An 18,853-nucleotide genomic window follows, 5' to 3' on the forward strand; every position below is an offset into this window, starting at 1 on the left:
GACACGGGGAACGACCGCGGGGCTACATCACCGTTGGCATCCCTCTGACAACCCCAGTTGCCCCCTACTTCAGTGCCCCCTGTTCTGAGTCTTGTCCCCTTCCTCAGTGCCTAGAACTTGACGCCGAATCCCTCTCCCAGGTTTATCCTGGTTTATCCCCACTCACCCTCGATTTCTGTTTTTAATCCGGCAAACTTCCTTCCACTGAAAAATGCAGAGCTAACCATATTCCTTGGAGGTTTTGACTCATATTTTGAACTGTTTTTCAAGCACTAATTATTTCTTTCATGTTATTCAGAATCAATGTTCCTTATTTGGAAATTCCCCCACCCCTGTGGATTTAATGTATACATATGAAAATTAAAACCACTTTTAGCTAAAAATAGATCCTCTGGGAGGGCTCCGGAATCAGCTGACACGCACAGTTAGGAGGAACCTGGATGGCTGACAACTGTTTTGGCTTCAAATGGGAATGAAACAGCCTGGTGCAGCGGTTGGCCACTTTTCAGGGGTGGCCTGCCAAGACATCATTTACTAAGTTGCTCACAAGCAGGAGCGGGTCGTGGGGGGTAGCTAGACCCTGGAGTCGGAGCCACTACCACACTCGGCTGCCCCAGAAGCAGCTGACATGTGAAGAGGGCAGCTCAATGTTTTAGCCGAACTGAGGTCTGCAACTTTTCAAGGCACTCTTCTCCTACGGAGTACAGTCTGCAATTCTGAAATCCAAGAGGCTCAGCATACCAACAGCGTAACTCATTGGGCACGAAACCAAACCTGAACTGATGTGGTGGTCCTTATTTAATCCTACTTAGGGTAAATACCCATCTATTTTACTGCAAAAATATCTGTTTTATTACACAGGGCCGCCCCATACACCCCTGGTGGATTTGTGTAATATACAGCGTACGCACGGTATTAGCTCCCTAACTTGCTGAACATGCCCGATCTAAGGTTGGGAAGAATTCCTTCTCAAATGCTTTTCAGGGAACATCCTTTTAACATTTCACCCAAAGAGACCAAAACATGAGTGGTGTGTGTGTGTGTGTGTGTGTGTGTGTGTGTGTGTGTGTGTGTGTGTGTTGGGGGGTGGGTGGGATGGCACATACCCCTAGAACATGAAAGTGTCTACCAGGGAGACCTGGAGGCAGGAGGAAAAACCCGTGTTCTATTTCAGAGGAGGCGGGCTTTGCTCTGTGCCACCTTTGGGAGACATCAGCGCTGCCTGTTCCAACAGCATCACTTCGCAGACATTCCCCTTCCTGGCCTTATTCTTTCAAATGACAAAATATACCAACCTTTATCTAGAGCTTGCATGTGGCTGGTAGTGTCCTAACACTTTTGCCTGTGGTATCTCGATGAACCCACAAAAACACCACCACCATTTTACAGATAAGGAAACTGAGGAGCTAGAAGTTGACTGGAAATGTCACCCCTGTAAGTGATGGAAGCAAGCGGTCCAACGCAGGCGCCCACACCATTGACCCTGTGAGGCCCTCAGGGACACCTCAATCTGTTCATAATAAAAAGAAGAGGAGTACTTCTGTGGGAGGAAACCGGATATAGCTTTTCATGTGGAGAGAACCCACAGGGTCGGGAGATCAGAGTGTGTTTTCACCATTGGCCCTTCTTCTGAGATGTCGGATCCTTTAATCAACCTTCATGCTCTCATCTGTAAAATGGGATTTATAATCCTATCTGACAGAGCAGTTGATTTGATTAAATGGATAAAACGGCAGCCCCTTCCCGAGATCAGAGAATCTCAAACGGAAAGACCTGTTCTCATCTTAGGGCCCCTGCATTATGGGGCCCCTCGGCCTAAATGTTCACCAACCCAATCATCACAGGGTGGACCCCAGCTCGTAATGTAGTCCTCAGCGTCTCAGAGAAAACTTCTTGGTGGCCCATTCTATGGCAGACATCCAGAAATCTCCGTCATGTGACTTTGTCTTATTTCCTTCATCAGATTTTCATGTCTTGTTTTCCTGCATTCTTAGGTGTTTATTCCTATCATGTCTGTTTCTCTCTCCACAAGAATGAAAGTTCCAACACAGGAGGCAATTTTTTTTTTTTTTACTCTGGTTCAGTTGTAACCTGTGCACTTAGTGCGGGGTCTGGTGTAAGATAGGTGACCACTCTGTGTTTCTTAAATAATTAACTAAACGGATAGTTGGGAATCCACGTATGTCATTTCCTTTCCTATATTCTATTTCTGTCTCCAGAAGGAGAATGTGAATTTGGTCAAATACCAAAAAATGCTTGGGGAGAGGCAGCTGGGTGGCTCAGTGATTAAGCGTCTGCTGTCGGCTCAGGTCATGGTCCCAGGGTCCTGGGATCGAGCCCCGCATCGGGCTCCCTGCTCGGCGGAGAGCCTGCTTCTCCCTCTCCCACTCACCCTGCTTGTGTTCCCTCTCTAGCTGTCTCTCTCTCTCTGTCAAATAAATAAATAAATAAGTCTTTAAAAAAAATGCTTGGGGATATTTTGACTGGCAAGTATTTGTACGTCTTGCCCTTTTGCTTTCAAGCCAACAAAAATTTCATGAAAATTAAGATGAAAGGGACAGACAGAGGGCACCACAATAATGAGAATGGGTGTAGATTTGGTCTGTTACAGGATAATAAGATCTTCTGCTTTCTCAAACTATTTATAGCCATGCTTCATCTTTCCTACTTTCTGTTTTGATGCCTTACTCATTAAGCAGCCCAATTCATGTGGTTCTAATATCTTAAATTAGGAGATGCTCCTGTAACATCCGTATGTTCCTGTATTCTTCCTCTCTTGAAGAAAAACAGAAATAAAAGAGATTTATACCAGTTACAGAACTGTGTGAGCGAAGATATACTCAACAGGTTGAAGAGTGAGGCCATATGGCATCACTTTGAATTTGACAGTCCTAATTAGGCAATCTGCTCACCAGCATCACCAGTGAGAAAGCCGGGCATGATGGCTGTCCTCACCCGCTGCCACCTAAGACACATTTCCATTTGCGTGTGTGCTGGGTTCTAAAAACCCGTATGCACGGGAGCACAGCCTGCAGTCAGAGAATGCTGGTTTGAAAAGGGGCCTTAGCAGCAGGGCAGAACACCTATACGGTGGACTTCTATTTCTGCCAGCCCTGCATCACTCCTTTCCTTCAGGGAACAGCATCTCCACTTTCCCAGGCCTGGCCAACAAAAATACCACATCTTCTTGGGGACACTGTGATTGGTTCAGGGATAGGCACAAGAGCCAAACCTGACCAAAATTGTTAGCCATGAGAGGTTTGCTGGAGCACTTGGAAAAGGGATGCTCTGGGTTGTGAATTTGGAAGAATAAAAGGCTGGGGCTGCTGGTGACCCTCTTGGAGGGAAGCTCTCTGAGAGTAGGGGGTACCAACACTCCAGAAAGCAGAACTGAGGAATGAAAGGTGATCCTGATGACATCATCAGAGCCTCTAGACCCTGGTGTTCCTGAAGCTAGTTCAAGCCTCAAAAACTTCAATCATGTGAGCTGATAATTTTATATGTTTTTGCTAATGCCAGGTGGAGTTGGGTTACTTTGGATCACAACCCAAACAGCTCTGGTATAATGAGACTAATATACCCTTATTAAACAAATGGGGAAACAGAGGTCCAGAGAGTAAAGGGGTCATACAAGTCAGTGAGCTGGGAGAGACTCCAGTGATTATGCATCTCTTTTAGAAAACTTCTAGATGTCTTCCCTAGTCTAGACCCTTGGATTTCTCTGGGGCTCTGCTCTCACCCTTATTTCATATATAGGTGCCCCTCAATGATGCTGCCACCTTTCCTACGACCTCTCCTCTGATTTACCTCCAACCATCCCCATCTCAGAACTTCTCACATGGCTCCATGCCCGCCCCAGTCCTCCCCACTCTTCCCTCTCACTCGTCTATTCTGAACTTCTAGAAAGCTAGCCACACTGTCTAATCACATGGCCCCCCTTTCACACATTACCTGCATTAACTATTCAAAACACTGAAAATAGATTTCAAAGTCCTAATTTGAATGGCAGCCAGCCCATACCCTTCCATCTCTCAGCATTGTTCTCTGCTTCCTTGGCCACCAAGAACAGCTACTATCAGAAACAGCAGTGGTTTGATAGAAGCAGCACCTGTGGTTGGTCTTTTGTGACATATCATTCGATCCACGCACCAGTCTCAGGAGCAATGGCGACTTCATGGAGTGAATTTAGATGTCTATAAGGGGCAGGCAGAATGAATGAGGAAGCCAACCGGATGACAGGAAGACGGTAGAGATTGGAGGGCCACAGGGAAGGCCCCAGCTACAATTATTGATGCACTAACTTCTGGCAGCTAACATTCTAGTGCTTTCCATAGACCAGCCACTATTCAGAACGCTTTACATAGATTAACATTTAATTCTCAGAGCAACCTATTGAGGTTACTGCCATTATCATATTCATTTTATAAGTGAGGGAACTGAGAACTAAGGAAGGCCCAGTGAAGTTTTTGTGTTCCTCTAACTTTCTGAAATTACTTAGCTGATAATGGGCAAACCTTGGATTTGAACCCAGGCAGCCCACCTCTGGGGTCTATATTCTGGAGGTTTAATCTTCTAAAAGTTAGGGATTTTTAAAAGTGAAATTCTCAACGTTGTCAATAAATTCTTTTCATTAAACCTTTTTCATTAAACACTTCCACACTGAGCAGCCAGACAGGACATAACTGTGGGGCAAATTTAGCCCAAAGGCTGACAGTGTGATTTCTCTGGTCTATTTATTTCTTCCATTCTGCTGATAAAACTTAACGCCACAGGAGCCCCATCTACATTCCTCACCTTCTCAGGCCCTCTTACTCCACTACTTGGTACGGTTCCCACTCTTTGAAGCACGACATACCGCCCAAGCCCAATGGAAGGATCTCTAAGCACTTCATCCTATCCCTCTCCAATATGTGTTTGTGTTCTTTTTATTCTGTAGTTATTTACTACATCACCTTACATTTATGAAATAAGGTAGCTAATATGCATTTTTGAAGATTAGAATAATATTAATTGACTGGATTATTAGATTGTTACAAATATGATGGTGGGGTGGAAGGGCAAACTTGTAAAAGTATTACATTTCTACAGGACTCTAAAATAGGAAAAAGCCTCATTGATGCAAATAGGAGTCCACATTCTGACCCAAAATATAATCACCTTCATAATATGGAGTGAATTAAGTGACATCAGAGTAATATTCCTTGGCATATCACAACAGCTTAAGTAAATATACCACTTGAAACTCTAACCATATTCAGATCTATGCAGACTGCAGTACAGGTGATGTTAAATCATTTCATTAATCATTTAATCAATCTCCCAACTTGAGGGCAAATACAAGTCAGTAGTGCAAGGTACAATCAGAAAATGGAAAATAAATTATCATTTCTTTTAAATCACTAAAACCAAAAACAAAAATAAAAGAACTTGGGAAGTGTTCAAGGATAGAGAATATAGACAAACAAAAGCCCAAGTGAGCTTAAACTCAGGAAACAGGCATTTCTCCACCTGCCAGTTGGAAAGTTCATCCATTTATTACCATCCAAATGAAATCTTTTCAGCAGGGTCAAAAGGGCCTTTGTTTTGACATTTAATTCACTGGCGATGTATTTCCTATGTTAGGATGCAAAACACCTCTCATACTGCTTTTCATTAATTGCCTTCATTTTTCAAGTTCCCTGTTTGATTTATAGTCAATTAAAAACACCCTCAAAAGCCATGACTCATGTACGTTAAGTACAAATATGATTAATGCAACACCACGCACTCCATGGATGATCTGACCTCTAGTCAAGGTCATTGTCAAGGTGGTGTGACCAACCAGTGTCCTGGTGAAAGAAACCCATGGGGAAGGTGGAAAGCCAGGAGTGCAGGTCATGGACAATCTTGCACTAACTGGATCTATTCGAAACAAGGAAAAAGCAGTACTTTTTCTGTATTTTTTTAATATTACAGAGGAAGAATGAAACTTGGTTGTGAACAGAAAGAATATAATGCAGTAGAAGTTCTCTATCTTCTCTATCTCATCCAGGTTGATGAAAATAGATAGGAAAATGAAGTGGTACATTTCCCTGATGTGTCACCATTGACATCAACAAAAACAATACACTAGACTAAAGAACTTTGGATAAGAGCCAAGGGACTGGAATCCTGGGTTCAAATCTTGATGCTGCCAAATATGAGTGATACGACCTTGGGTAAATTGCTTTGACTAGCCCAGCCTTAGTGTTCTCATTGGTAAAATGGGCATACGAGATTATTTTATCCCCTAAGGCCCGTTATGATGTTCAAGGGGGCCCTCCACACTTAGAGAGTGCACAGTAAATGCCAGCTATGAAGGCCATGGATGTCACACTGATCAACACTCGTGGTGCATTTTACAAATCCCAACATCTCTTCCCAAGGTATGCAAACTTTTTACATTTTCCAGAAATGCTCTCTCTTCTTGCTGTCAGCATGGGCATACAGCCCATCATAAGGAAATCTCTTAAGACTTATCCCTGCCTCTCTAGAAAATGAACATACTGAAACTTGAGAAGAGTATCAGGAAAGTCAATAGGAGAAAAAGTAATATCAGCCTAATGCATTTGACATGTGATTTCCCACCAAAATGAAGTAAATAAGGACATTTGGCACATTATCTTACAAAAGAAAATTCACTCAAATTAAAGAACCGCCTTCTCTGTTGTAATTAGTCCTTATTCCTATTTCCTTTGTTGTTCTGTGCCAAATGATCTTTTATTTTTTTATTTTTATTCTTCCCAAATGACCTTTTATTTTTTTTTATTTTTATTTTTTTAAGATTTTATTTATTTATCTGACAGAGAGAGACAGCGAGAGCAGGAACACAAGCAGGGGGAGTGGGAGAGGGAGAAGCAGGCTTCCCGCAGAGCAGGGAGCCCGTTGTGGGACTCGATCCCAGGACCCTGGGACCATGACCTGAGCCGAAGGCAGACGCTTAACGAATGAGCCACCCAGGCGCCCCCAAATGACCTTTTAAAAGAAAATTCTAGCCAAAGTAAATGGTAGTATTCTCCCTCTATCTCATCTATTTGCTTTTTTTTTTCATGTCCAGGCTTAGAAAAATGTTTAAAAATACAATCTCATCAATCCAAGATAAAAAAAAAAAAAAATCTACCGGTCCATGAAGTTCAAATCCTAAAGTCACTCATTTCTCCAGATTTTTAATGTCCATGATTTATCTTCTATCAATCCCGGATTAGATGGCCATTGTAGGGACACTGAACCTACCTAAGGTCAAGGATAACAGTAGTAACAATTAGAAATAAACTTTTATTCTGGTAGGTCACTGGGGTTGTTTGATACCAAGCCTATTCTAACTAGTGCAAGTGCGTTATTAAAAGTGTAATTATATAGGTTGTATAAGTCAGGAAAAGACAGATGTTGGCAAGGATGTGGAAAAGGGGAACCCTCTTACACTGTTGGTGAGAATGCAAGCTGACGCAGCCACTGTGGAAAACAGTATGGAGGTTCCACAAGAAGTTGAAAATAGAACTACCCTACGACCCAGCAACTGTACTACTAAGGATTTCCCCCAAAAATACAAATGAGGTGATCTGAAGGGGCACCTTCACCCCAATGTTTATAGCACCAATGTCCACAATAGCCAAACTATGGAAAGAGCCCAGATGTCTATCGGCCAATGAATGGATAAAGATGTGGTATATATAGACAATGGAATATTACTCAGCCATCAAAAAGAATGAAATCTTGTGATTTGCAACAACGTGGATGGAACTAGAGGGTATTATGCTAAGCAAAATAAGTCAATCAGAGAAGGATAATTATCATATGATCTCACTCATATGTGGAATTTCAGAAACAAAACAGAGGATCATAGGGGAAGGGAGGAAAAAATAAAACAAGATGAAATCAGAAAGTGAGACAAACCATAAGAGATTCTTAATCATAGGAAACAAACTGAGGGTTTCTGGAGGGGAGAGGGGTGGTGGGATGGGGTAACTGAGTGATGGACATTAAGGAGAGCATGTGATATAATGAGCACTGGATATTATATAAGACTGCTGAATCGCTGAATTCTACTTCTGAAACTAATAATACACTATATGTTAATTGAATTTAAATTAAAAAATAAAAGTGTAATTATACAGGTTGTATTTTAGGTGAACTCAGGCACAGCAATTTCTCTCTGTGTGTCTGTGTCTGTGTGTGTGGTGGTGGGGGGGGGGGCATCTATGAAGAGTAACCCAGGAAGGATAAACAGTAAGAAGGAGAAAAGTGCTGGTCTAATAGTGCCTAGATGGCCAATGGGGTGTCCTTTCTGGACTCTGGAAGTTGGAGATATCTCCCATTAACAGAAGCTGGAGGGTCAAGAGTATGGATGCCCTTAGCTAACTCGATTATAGATCTGTCCATGAGGCTAGGAAGATGTGTTTGAGCTGATGTGGCCAGGGCAGAATAGTCTGTTCTATAATTTTGCAAAACACAAGATGGTCAGTGGCTTATCACCTGGTCCTTTTCCACCTCCGCTGGATGGCTGGTCAGTTTTCCAGGGTGCTTATTCTTCTAAAGCCTAGGTGTCAGCTGGGAGGGTATAACCAGCATCACTATTCAAATCTCATGGGGCCAAGATGATAGGTACCAGAATCACATGATTTTCATGTTACAGAAGAAGCAACAATACTAATCCATTAAGAGAATTCTGGGTGTTGGAGGCCTCTAGGGACCCCCAACCACAAACTCCTCAAAGATTCTGCCCTGAGTCCAAAGGCCTTGAATGGATGTCTCCTGAGTTTCTGCCTTCCAAGCTGTCTTCCCGTTTCTTCTGGCACTTCTCATAAAAAAATGGGAATAAGCACATCTTCCCAGCTCATTTTTCAAGACTGAGATGAAGGCAGGAAACTTTTGTCCAAGTTATCATGAGTTGGGGGCTTTGCATCACACTATGAAAGACACAATGAAAGAGCTCCCCTGGTTAGATTAGAAGAATAGTGAAATACCATGTTTTGATCCTAGAAGCTTGTTGAAAAATGGCCTTTTAAAGACGAAAGCAAGTCTACTTAGTGGAAAGGAGAGAGAATAAAGAGTTATTTGGATGTGAAGAAAATAAAAGGCTTTAGTACAACTGAAGGAAAGATGTGTTGGAGTGAACAGTGAATAAAATATTAGGGAAAGAAAAGGAGTGGAGGTGACCATTAGTAACAGTTAAACTCGAAAGAGATAAGTCATTGAGAATTGAGGAGAAAGATGAAAAAGGATAAGAGGAAATATTACTGTCTGAACAGAGAGAGCAGGAAGCCATGAACAGAATAAACATTCTCTATAGCCTGCGAAAAGCTGAACCCAAATTAGGTGCCTATAAGTCTGGGGTATGAGCAGATATACTGTGTCTGTCAGGCAAAGAGATAACACTTCCAGACAACCTTATAGAATGGTGAAAAGTGTAGACATCCCCTGATTGTGCTATGTTTACGCCTTCCGCAAGACAAAACTTTATAGTGATTGGCAACCAAAGCTCTTAAATATTGCAAAGATAAAGCAAAACTGGAAAGTACAAATGCCATAAGCGGAGTCCAAGAGATATTACTAGCCTGGTGTCTTTTAACCTCTTTTATTACCTAAAACATCAGCTTGTATGTCGCTAAAATAATCCTAACCATTTCCCACATCTTGGCATGCGACCTCAAGTATCTAAGTATTTTCAAACTTTCTGGTTCTGTTTAACTCGTCTCCATTTTCATTCAGACATTAGCCTTGTATCAATATGGCCTTCATTCTGAGAGCACCCACCACTCAGTGGTTTCTTGGTTAATCATATTTTCAGAGATAGAAGGGTCTTATGTTCATGAACAGACATTTCTGCAAAGAAGACATCCAAATGGCCAACAGACACATGAAAAAGTGCTCAACATCGCTCGGCATCAGGGAAATCCAAATCAAAACTTCAATGAGATACCACCTCACACCAGTCAGAATGGCTAAAATGAACAAGTCAGGAAACGACAGTTGTTGGCGAGGATGCAGAGAAAGGGGAACCCTCCTACACTGTTGGTGGGAATGCAAGCTGGTGCAGCCACTCTGGAAAACAGTATGGAGGTTCCTCAAACAGTTGAAAATAGAGCTACCCTACGACCCAGCAATTGCTCTACTGGGTATTTACCACAAAGATACAAATGTAGGGATCCGAAGGGGTACGTGCACCCCAATGTTTATAGCAGCAATGTCCACAATAGCCAAACCGTGAAAAGAGCCAAGATGTCCATCGACAGATGAATGGATAAAGAAGATGTGGTCTATATACACAATGGAATATTATGCAGCCATCAAAAGGAATGAGATCTTACCATTTGCAACGACGTGGATGGAACTGGAGGGTGTTATGCTGAGTGAAATAAGTCAATCAGAGGAAGACATGTATCGTATGACCTCACTGATATGAGGAATTCTTAATCTCAGGAAACAAACTGAGGGTTGCTGGAGTGGTGGGGGCTGGGAGGGATGGGGTGGCTGGGTGATAGACATTGGGGAGGGTATGTGCTATGGTGAGCGCTGTGAATTGTGCAAGACAGTTGAATCACGGATCTGTACCTCTGAAACAAACAATGCAATATATGTTAAGAAAAAAAAAAAGAAGAAGAAGATAGCAGGAGGGGAAGAATGAAGGGGAGTAAGTTGGAGGGGGAGACGAACCATGAGAGACGATGGACTCTGAAAAACAAACTGAGGGTTCTACAGGGGAGGGGGGTGGGGGGATGGGTTAGCCTGGTGATGGGTATCCAAGAGGGCACATTCTACGTAGAGCACTGGGTGTTATGCACAAACAATGAATCATGGAACACTACATCAAAAACTAATGATGTAATGTATGGTGATTAACATAACAATAAAAAATTTTTAAAAAATAATAAAAAAAAGATGTGGTATATATACACAATGGAATATTATGCAGCCATCAAAAAAACCCCAAATCTTGCCATCTGCAATGAAGTGGATGGAAGTAGAGGGTATTATGCTAAGTGAAATAAGTCAATCAGAGAAAGACAAGTATCATATGATCTCACTGATATGAGAATTTTGAGAAACAAGACAGAGGATCATAGGGGAAGGGAGGGAAAAATGAAACAAGACGAAACCAGAGAGGGAGACAAACCATAAGAGACTCTTAATCTCAGCAAACAAACTGAGGGTTGCTGGAGGGGAGGGGGTGGGAGGGATGGGGTGGCTGGGTGATGGACATTGGGGAGGGTATGGGCTTTGGTGAGAGCAGTGAATTGTGTAAGACTGATGAATCACAGACCTGTACCCCTGAAACAAATAATACATTATATGTTAGTAAAATAAAAAAAAATAAAGGAAAAAGGAGAAAAAAAGAAGGGTCTTGTGTTGAACCCTACGGAAATGCATGAAAGAAATGGAGAAAGAAAGGGGAAGAAGGAGAGGGAGGGAGAGAGTAGGGGGAATGTTCATTGCCTGGGGGGAAGGTTCATCCATACTCAATACTCGGGGCTTTTCCTTTCCTCTGGAATAGAGCAATACATTGCTATTTCTTCCGGAAATCCAGATTTTCCCAAACAATATTCAATAGGCATTCTCAAGGCTATGGAAACTGTCTTCTGCATTTAGGCACAATTAACCTTATTCGCAGGGTCTAACTCATAACAACCCATGTTCGTTGCTTTGAGATTAACTCAAAAGCATCAGACCAGATGTACTCTTTGTATTTTTTACCCTAGTAATACATATGAACCTACAGTTTCACTGAGAGGGGGCTAGTCAGATTTTGCTGATCCAACAATTTACATACAAATTCATATCTAAAATTTTAAATACCCTCAATTCCCATATCACTGCCTTTTCCTGAACGTGCTATCATTGATAATCAACCCAGTTCCATTTAGCATTTACTAGCTTACACAGAACAAACAACCATAACCCACTTAATTACTTAGGGGATTAAAAAAAAAAAAAACACAGACACACACAAAACTGTGATATTGGAATATACAGTATGGTCTAGTTTAAATTAAAAAGATCCCCCAAAGTATGATTGTTTCCAGCTTCTCAGCGGTGAATTAAAAGCTGTTTGGTGTCGTGAAGATTACAGAAGCAATCACATTTATGGGCCTGCTTTGCATACCAACTCTATTAATTTCCATACTCAGGGTGGCTTCACATTTCCACCCATGTTAATATAGATGCTGTTTGGGATAACCGCTTGCCAAAAAAAAAAAAAAAAGAAGAAAGAAAAAAGAAAGAAAGAAAGAAAGGAAGGAAGGAAGGAAGAAAGAAAGAAAAGAAAAGGGAGACAGAAAGAGAGAGAAGGAGAAGAGAAGAAATGAGACAAACAGATGAGAGGGCAGGCGAGCCAGAAAAAAATGGTTCTCTTAAAGTTCCCTTTGAAAATATTGATTCTGATAAATAGAAGAATCAAAAGACAAATAAGGGTTCCTGATGGCCTGACCCAGGAGTCACACTCAGGGATCAAATTAACATGAAATCACACATTGGAATTCACTTATTGTGACAGTTCTGCACCTTGTCATTGCAGACTCTAATTGCCGAAATGATTCCATTGGTATAATTGGATCAAGATGTTCATGGACTTCACCTTGGGGCATTGCATCTTTATTACTGTGTTCCTTTCAACTCTTCAAATGTGTTCCAACCTCAAAGAACAATCCAATCAAGCAGGCTGGTTTTATTTTGTTTTGTTTTGTCTTATTTTCCTTTTCTTTAAACACACCAGCCATAGAGCAAGGAATGAAGGAACGTGGTTAGCGTGGAAGGCAAGCCTGAGACCATAAGGGCAAATGCACAATTATCTTCCCTAAAGGGACCTGGGAGCATCTGACCAAATTAAACCACTGTTTTCATATTCTGCATTCCCAAATGTTAAAGAATGGTGCTCAAGAGCTTACAATTAAATGGTTATTTGTCTACCATCAATTTTAGATTCTATTGTGCTAAAACTATGCTTGCTATGCATTTAGCAATGCACTCCATGCCCTCATAAAGATAAAACAATATGATACTGGCATTAAAAATAGGAAGAGATTATAACCACAGATCTGAGGGGAGCATATTTTAATTAGAATTTGGGGGGATTTGAGTTTACTCCACAAAATAGCCAGTAGAGGTTTTGAATCTTTCTGAAGACCCTCTTATTAGCCTTCAGAAAAGGAGTTTTGAATTCCTATGACTAAAAATTCCCAGAAGCCAACATCCTGCTCTCACCACTATTTTCATCTAACACTATGCACAAGGAATCCGAGTAAAACATCAATCCTTGGGAAGGCATTGGTTTTGCTCTCAGGGAACTACCCAGGGGAAATTGATTTAATTTCCTTTGCACAGAGTAGTACTCACGTTGGAGGCTGGCGGTCTCCTTTTCTGGGACCAGTGAGGAAATGCTCACCAATGATAAAATACTCAAAAGAGATACACAACCACTTTATTCACCTCTGAGTCGACAAGGCTCTAATTCAAGAGCTTCCACCCTGGGTCAAGCAGTGACATAAGAGAAATGATCAGAAAACACTTAGCTCAGGGAATGCCACATCCTGAGACACATTCTTAGACACTGGTGAATTCAAATATGAGAACAGGCCCAAAGAATCATCAAGTGATGTTGCTTACAGTTTAGAATCGCCTGGTCCTCGATGAACTGAGCTGGCTGATTGATATGGAACACTTTCTGCTGAAATCCAGGCGTGCAGTCCAAATCTTCTGCAGATGTTAGCAGCAGCACCTGAGAAAAACCAAAGCCATCAATATTTTAACAGCGGCTTATGTGTTTGCCCTACTAACTTCTACCAAATCTGTGACTTTTAGAAATGAGCTGAGGTTTTAATTTCATTTCCCAAATGAAGAGGTAAGTTGATACTTCTCCTGTGGCTGCCAACAATTCGCTTTGGCAATGAGATTTGGAAAACACGCAAATGGGAACAGCTGCTGTAGTTTCCATCAAGTTGCTGTTAAAGAAATAACTTTGTCAGATTTTTACACCTGCTAAGAATCTCACCATGGTTTCTATGTGTGAAATTTCATGACAAAAACAGTCAATTTCATATGATGCCCGAGCTAAAACCAACTTCACTGTCATAGATGAAAAGGAGCAGTGCCATATATAATGAGGAGGAAAGCAGAATATTCCATTGGAAATTATTTCCCAAAGGAATTCAGGGCCCACTAGACCTTCACAATCCAATATGGTGGCCATGAGCCACACTCTGCTACCAAGCACGTGAAATGTAGCTGGGCTGAAACTGTCAGTATAAAATATATGTTGGATTTTGAAGACTGAGTACCAAAAAGAAAAATAATGTAAAATACCTAATTTAATAATTTGTATATGGATTACATGTTGAAACGATAATATTTTACAGACTGGACTAAATAGATATGTTATTAAAGTCAATTGCACCACTTTGTTTTTACTCTGGTAAGTTTGGCTACTAGAAAAACCTAAACTTTATAATTGCTTCCAAAAGCTCAGCTTTGTCTTTGCAAATCCTTGGAGTGCTTCATTCCGGAGTCAAAAATCTAGGCTATATGTTTTGGAATATGAAAGTATGTGACACACTCTTGGACAAGAGATAATTTAGTATGGTAAGAAATAGCCAGGGGTTTACTAGGCAAAGACTACAGGCCTTGTAAAGATAGGAGTTACCTCTTTTTCTCCGACTTTGATACCAAGCACCTACTGTATATATGGACACAGAGAAGACGCTCCATAATACTTAACATGTAACTGCTAACATTTTTCAACCTTTACTACATGGTGAGCACTATGCTAAGTTTGTTATATGCATCATCTCCTTTAATCTCTATCACAGCCTATGATGTATTTAATATTTTATAGGATACATTTTACAGACAAGGGGCCTCACATCCTAGAGAAGCTAACACGTTGGCCCACGATTGCGCAGCTAGGATGGGTGGGGCCAGGATCTGAATCCAGGCTCAAGTGTCCTCTGATTTGGATCACTGTGAGAGCTCCTCCCACACCTCTTAGGCTTTCCATGTCATGGGGCAGGATTTTACATTTTTTTTTGCCTGAGTTGTTTCTCTGAAACCTGGGGAAGGCTGTTTTAACAGAGCATGGTGCCAGCAGAGAGTGTTTGGAAATTCATATTCTCACTGGTGAGAATCGGTGCACAAATACCCCAGCTCTCTCACCCCTCAGGAGAGACATCTCACAGGCAAGTGTTCTGTCTCCCTTTTTCCATGTGGCTTTCAACTCCAGGTGCCCACAGTGGCATCTGGCTTGATAACTCACCTTCCGTTCACTGCCTTTCCTTTCCCGGCTCATTTCCTCATGTCTTGTTGGTATTTTCTGACACCATCCTCCAAATAAAACTATTTGCACTCACATCCTCGATTGAATGCCTGCTTCTTGGGAAACCAAATTTTGATACTAGGATGCAAACTCTTAACCACTGTCCACAAGCTGTTGAAGAAAACTCATTATTATCCCCACCAGCAAATTCACAAGAGGGCACAAAAGGTTGGAAGCCAGGGAACCAGGGCTTCTCTCTAAATACCAGCCCATTGAAATGCAGTGAACCCCAAGGAATGAGAGCGAGAATTAATCTTTTGGAGGTTCATGGTATGGCTGGACTGAGGAATATCAGAGAAATTGAAATGGGCAAGTCATCACCCTGACCGACATCATCTTTCAAAAATCAAAGGGGTTAGGATATTATAGTTCCCTATCGTGGAGTTCTGCTTGTGAAACTTTCCCTTTCCTCCAGAGCAGGCTCTGGTTAGATTGCTTCCAAGGCAATCATAATGCTGACATCCCAAGTGGCACACACACAGAATGCAGATTCAGGACTCAGAATAATTTGCAGGCAATTTTGCAAGCAGAAAATCTACAACTGGCCAACGCTAATTCAGTTAAACAGTAAATGGTCAAAGGTGGCCTCCAGGTACCCTGAGCCTACAATTATACCTCAACCTTCTAATCAGCTAATTCTGCCCTCAGCCCCAGACCAGTAAACCAGTCAGCCCCTAGGAACTAAGGAGACGCCATTTCTCTGGCGATCCTGAGCATAAGAATCCAGAACTGGTTGAGAGGTTGGTTGAGTGGAGCCCCTGTTCTTGTCTCTCTGCAGCTCCATCTCTGTCCTGATTTCTTGGCAGGCTCTATTCAGGAATCCTCTGGAGTCATAAAGGAAAAATAAACATTTTCCAACAGCTGACCATCAGGGAGGTTGGAAGTGATGAGAGGACTCCCAGAGGCTCAGATTTTATTTGTAAATTGTTGGGTCCCTCTATCCACCAAACTTATAAGAGAAAAGCATGCAGCACTCTCCTGGGCAACATGTGACTTAGCCAAGGAAGAACTAGTCTGTCCTCCCTGCATTCATTCATTCACTCATTCCCCCAACCTTATTAATCTCCTGGGATTCAGCAAACACTTTGCTAGGTGCTGTTCTGGAGCTTATATAGAAGCATAATAAGCCAGTAATTAGAAGCACGAACTCCGGAGGTTCAAATCTTGGCACTGTCCTTTACTGACTGAGAGTAATGGAAATGTGGAGAATAAGATGTGCATTGAGAGGAGAAATATGGATTCAGTGGATGGTGCATCTAAAACAACAACTACAATAGGGGTGCCTGGGTGGCTCAGTCAGTGAAGCATCTAACCCTCCCTGCTAGCTCACTCCAGTACTCTCTTTTTCTCAAAAAAAAATTAAAATTTAAAGAAATAAACAACTAGAATAGTGTCGCACAGGGTAAGTGGTCAGCAAGTGTTAACCGTTAATGTGGACTCGAAAAGGTGACAGGCATTAACAAATCATAATTCAATTAAGTAACTAGAATTTTCACTTGAGAGGAAACTGTGTCTTTGAGAGCATGTAAAAGCCAGGGACAGGGAGTTTAACTTCATCTAGGGGGATCAGGGAAAGCAAACCCACAGAAGGGACATTTCTGCTTTGATCTCAAAGATGGGTCAGAATTAGCCGGATAAATGGAAAGGAACATAGACTTGTCCTTTTCGCCAACACACTTTTTTGCTTTCACGTAAGTTCCTTTGTGTCTGTCTGGGTTTCATGTAGCAGATTTCAAAAGTAGAAAATTGCATTTAAAAAACAATCCAGACTAATTTAGGGCTTCCCAAAAGCTGAACGTCTGCCTGGGCAGTAGTGGTAGAATATATTACTTAACCGCTATCGCCCCTTGAATTTTTAGCAGAATTTAAGTAGTATCTGTGCATGAACTTGTCATGGATACCCACTCTCCAATTTCAATCATACTGAGTTTGGTGGAAGAATATGAAGAAGGCTCCCTCTTTGGTTTAAAAGCGAGTATTTGGACATTACTCCAAAACTAGGTTAAGCCCCTTCTCCAAAATCATCAGATGTCACTCTTAGAAATATGCCACCTGGACATACTTTTCTCCAAACCCTCTTTAGCATTTCCAAAATATATGCTATGAACAACATTCTGAATTTATCTTTAATGCCTTAGAAATAATGGCCTTCCTATATGGTTTTTTTGTTCATTTATGCATTAGCTTGCACCTCATAAACAACAGGCAACCGATACACCTTTGAAAGCTCAGCAGTGATCAAATTTTATGATCACCGAAGGATTTCTATTATTTGAAAATTACAATCAGCCTGCTTATGAAAGCAGATTCATGTTCAGACAAACTATAAGCACAGGACAGAGCCACATTGGTTCTGTATGAATCCCAGTTTATTAGCTGCCATTTACCAGCTGCAACCTTGGGCAAGTAACCTTCTGTGTCTCAGTTTCCTCAGATGTAAATTGGAACAATAATAGTATCTTAAAGCTACTATGAGGATTAAATGAGTTAATTGTTGTAAAGAGCCTTATGTCGTACCGGGCACATAGTAGTTCCTCAATAAATGTTTGCTATTATTCTTATCATTGTTTCTATATATTACGTTTAAACCGATATACGTGATTCACTGATATTATATTCCCCAGGGTAGACATTGACAAATATCAAAATATTACTTTTTTTGCTACTATAAAACTGGTCAGTGTATAGACTGTGCTCAGAAATATTCAAAGGGAAACAGCAGGGGCCTGAGTCAGGTAGAAGGTCCGTGGGGAGGTTGCATCTTGGGGTCAGGCGCACAATGGAAAACATCAGTGCCTGTTGTGAGCTGAGTTGTACTGCGCCAAGCATCCTTTAAAATGGTAGCTCAGAGCTCCATCCTCTGCGTAAGAGCCACTGCCCTAAACGTACACACTGATAGCAAAGCCTTACATCACACTTTTTATACCGGCTTCTTTTTTTAGCTTCCATTTCTTTGTTGCTGTTCCGAGCTTTCTTTTTTAAAAAGAAAGGGTTTATGTTTATCCTGACAGGTAGTGATTCATGAACATAGCCAACTTTGGAATTTGCTTCCAGAAAAATGTTTTTTCTGTCCCAGACCGCAGGGTGCCAACTGGCAGCATATGGGATGGATGTGGCCAGCAGATTCGGTTAGCTTAGCCATAGCAGTTTATCATAAAAGTTAAATTATCATGTTATGAAGAGTGCACCCCTCTGGGCTGTCCCTGTCTGCACCATTCCCTGTATCATTGCTTCTGCTCGCCTGACCCAGTTACACACTTGTCTGGCCCCCAAAGCATCTGAATTTGCAATCCCTACTCTAGACTTTGGAAATAGGCTTTTCAAGCAAAGAACTCTCCTTGTTACGAGTCTCTAATTACTTGTCACGATAGTATCCACAATTGCGTGGTCCTGGCTCTGTTGCAGCGACTCTGGCCATGTGACTAAGCTCTGGCCAACAGAGGGAGAGTAAAAGGATTTTCACCACTTCTCGACCTGGCCCCTGAAATGTCGTCTCTTCCCCGTCTATGAAAACAGAAGGGAAGGACTTCCAAG

At 41.7% G+C, this 18,853-nt stretch overlaps 1 protein-coding gene across 2 annotated transcripts in view; it reads right to left on the bottom strand.

Annotated features, from left to right (window-relative positions):
• The window catches only part of CDH13 (cadherin 13), a 1,022,481-nt gene that overhangs the window by 787,750 nt on the left and 215,878 nt on the right, over nt 1-18,853 (bottom strand). For both annotated transcript variants that reach the window (XM_027619214.2, XM_027619213.1), the window contains exon 2: nt 13,618-13,729. In XM_027619214.2, the coding sequence (XP_027475015.1) occupies nt 13,618-13,729 (112 nt within the window). The remainder of the gene's footprint in view (nt 1-13,617; nt 13,730-18,853) is intronic.

Source organism: Zalophus californianus, chromosome 17 (assembly GCF_009762305.2).
Source record: "Zalophus californianus isolate mZalCal1 chromosome 17, mZalCal1.pri.v2, whole genome shotgun sequence".
Lineage (NCBI taxonomy): Eukaryota > Metazoa > Chordata > Mammalia > Carnivora > Otariidae > Zalophus > Zalophus californianus.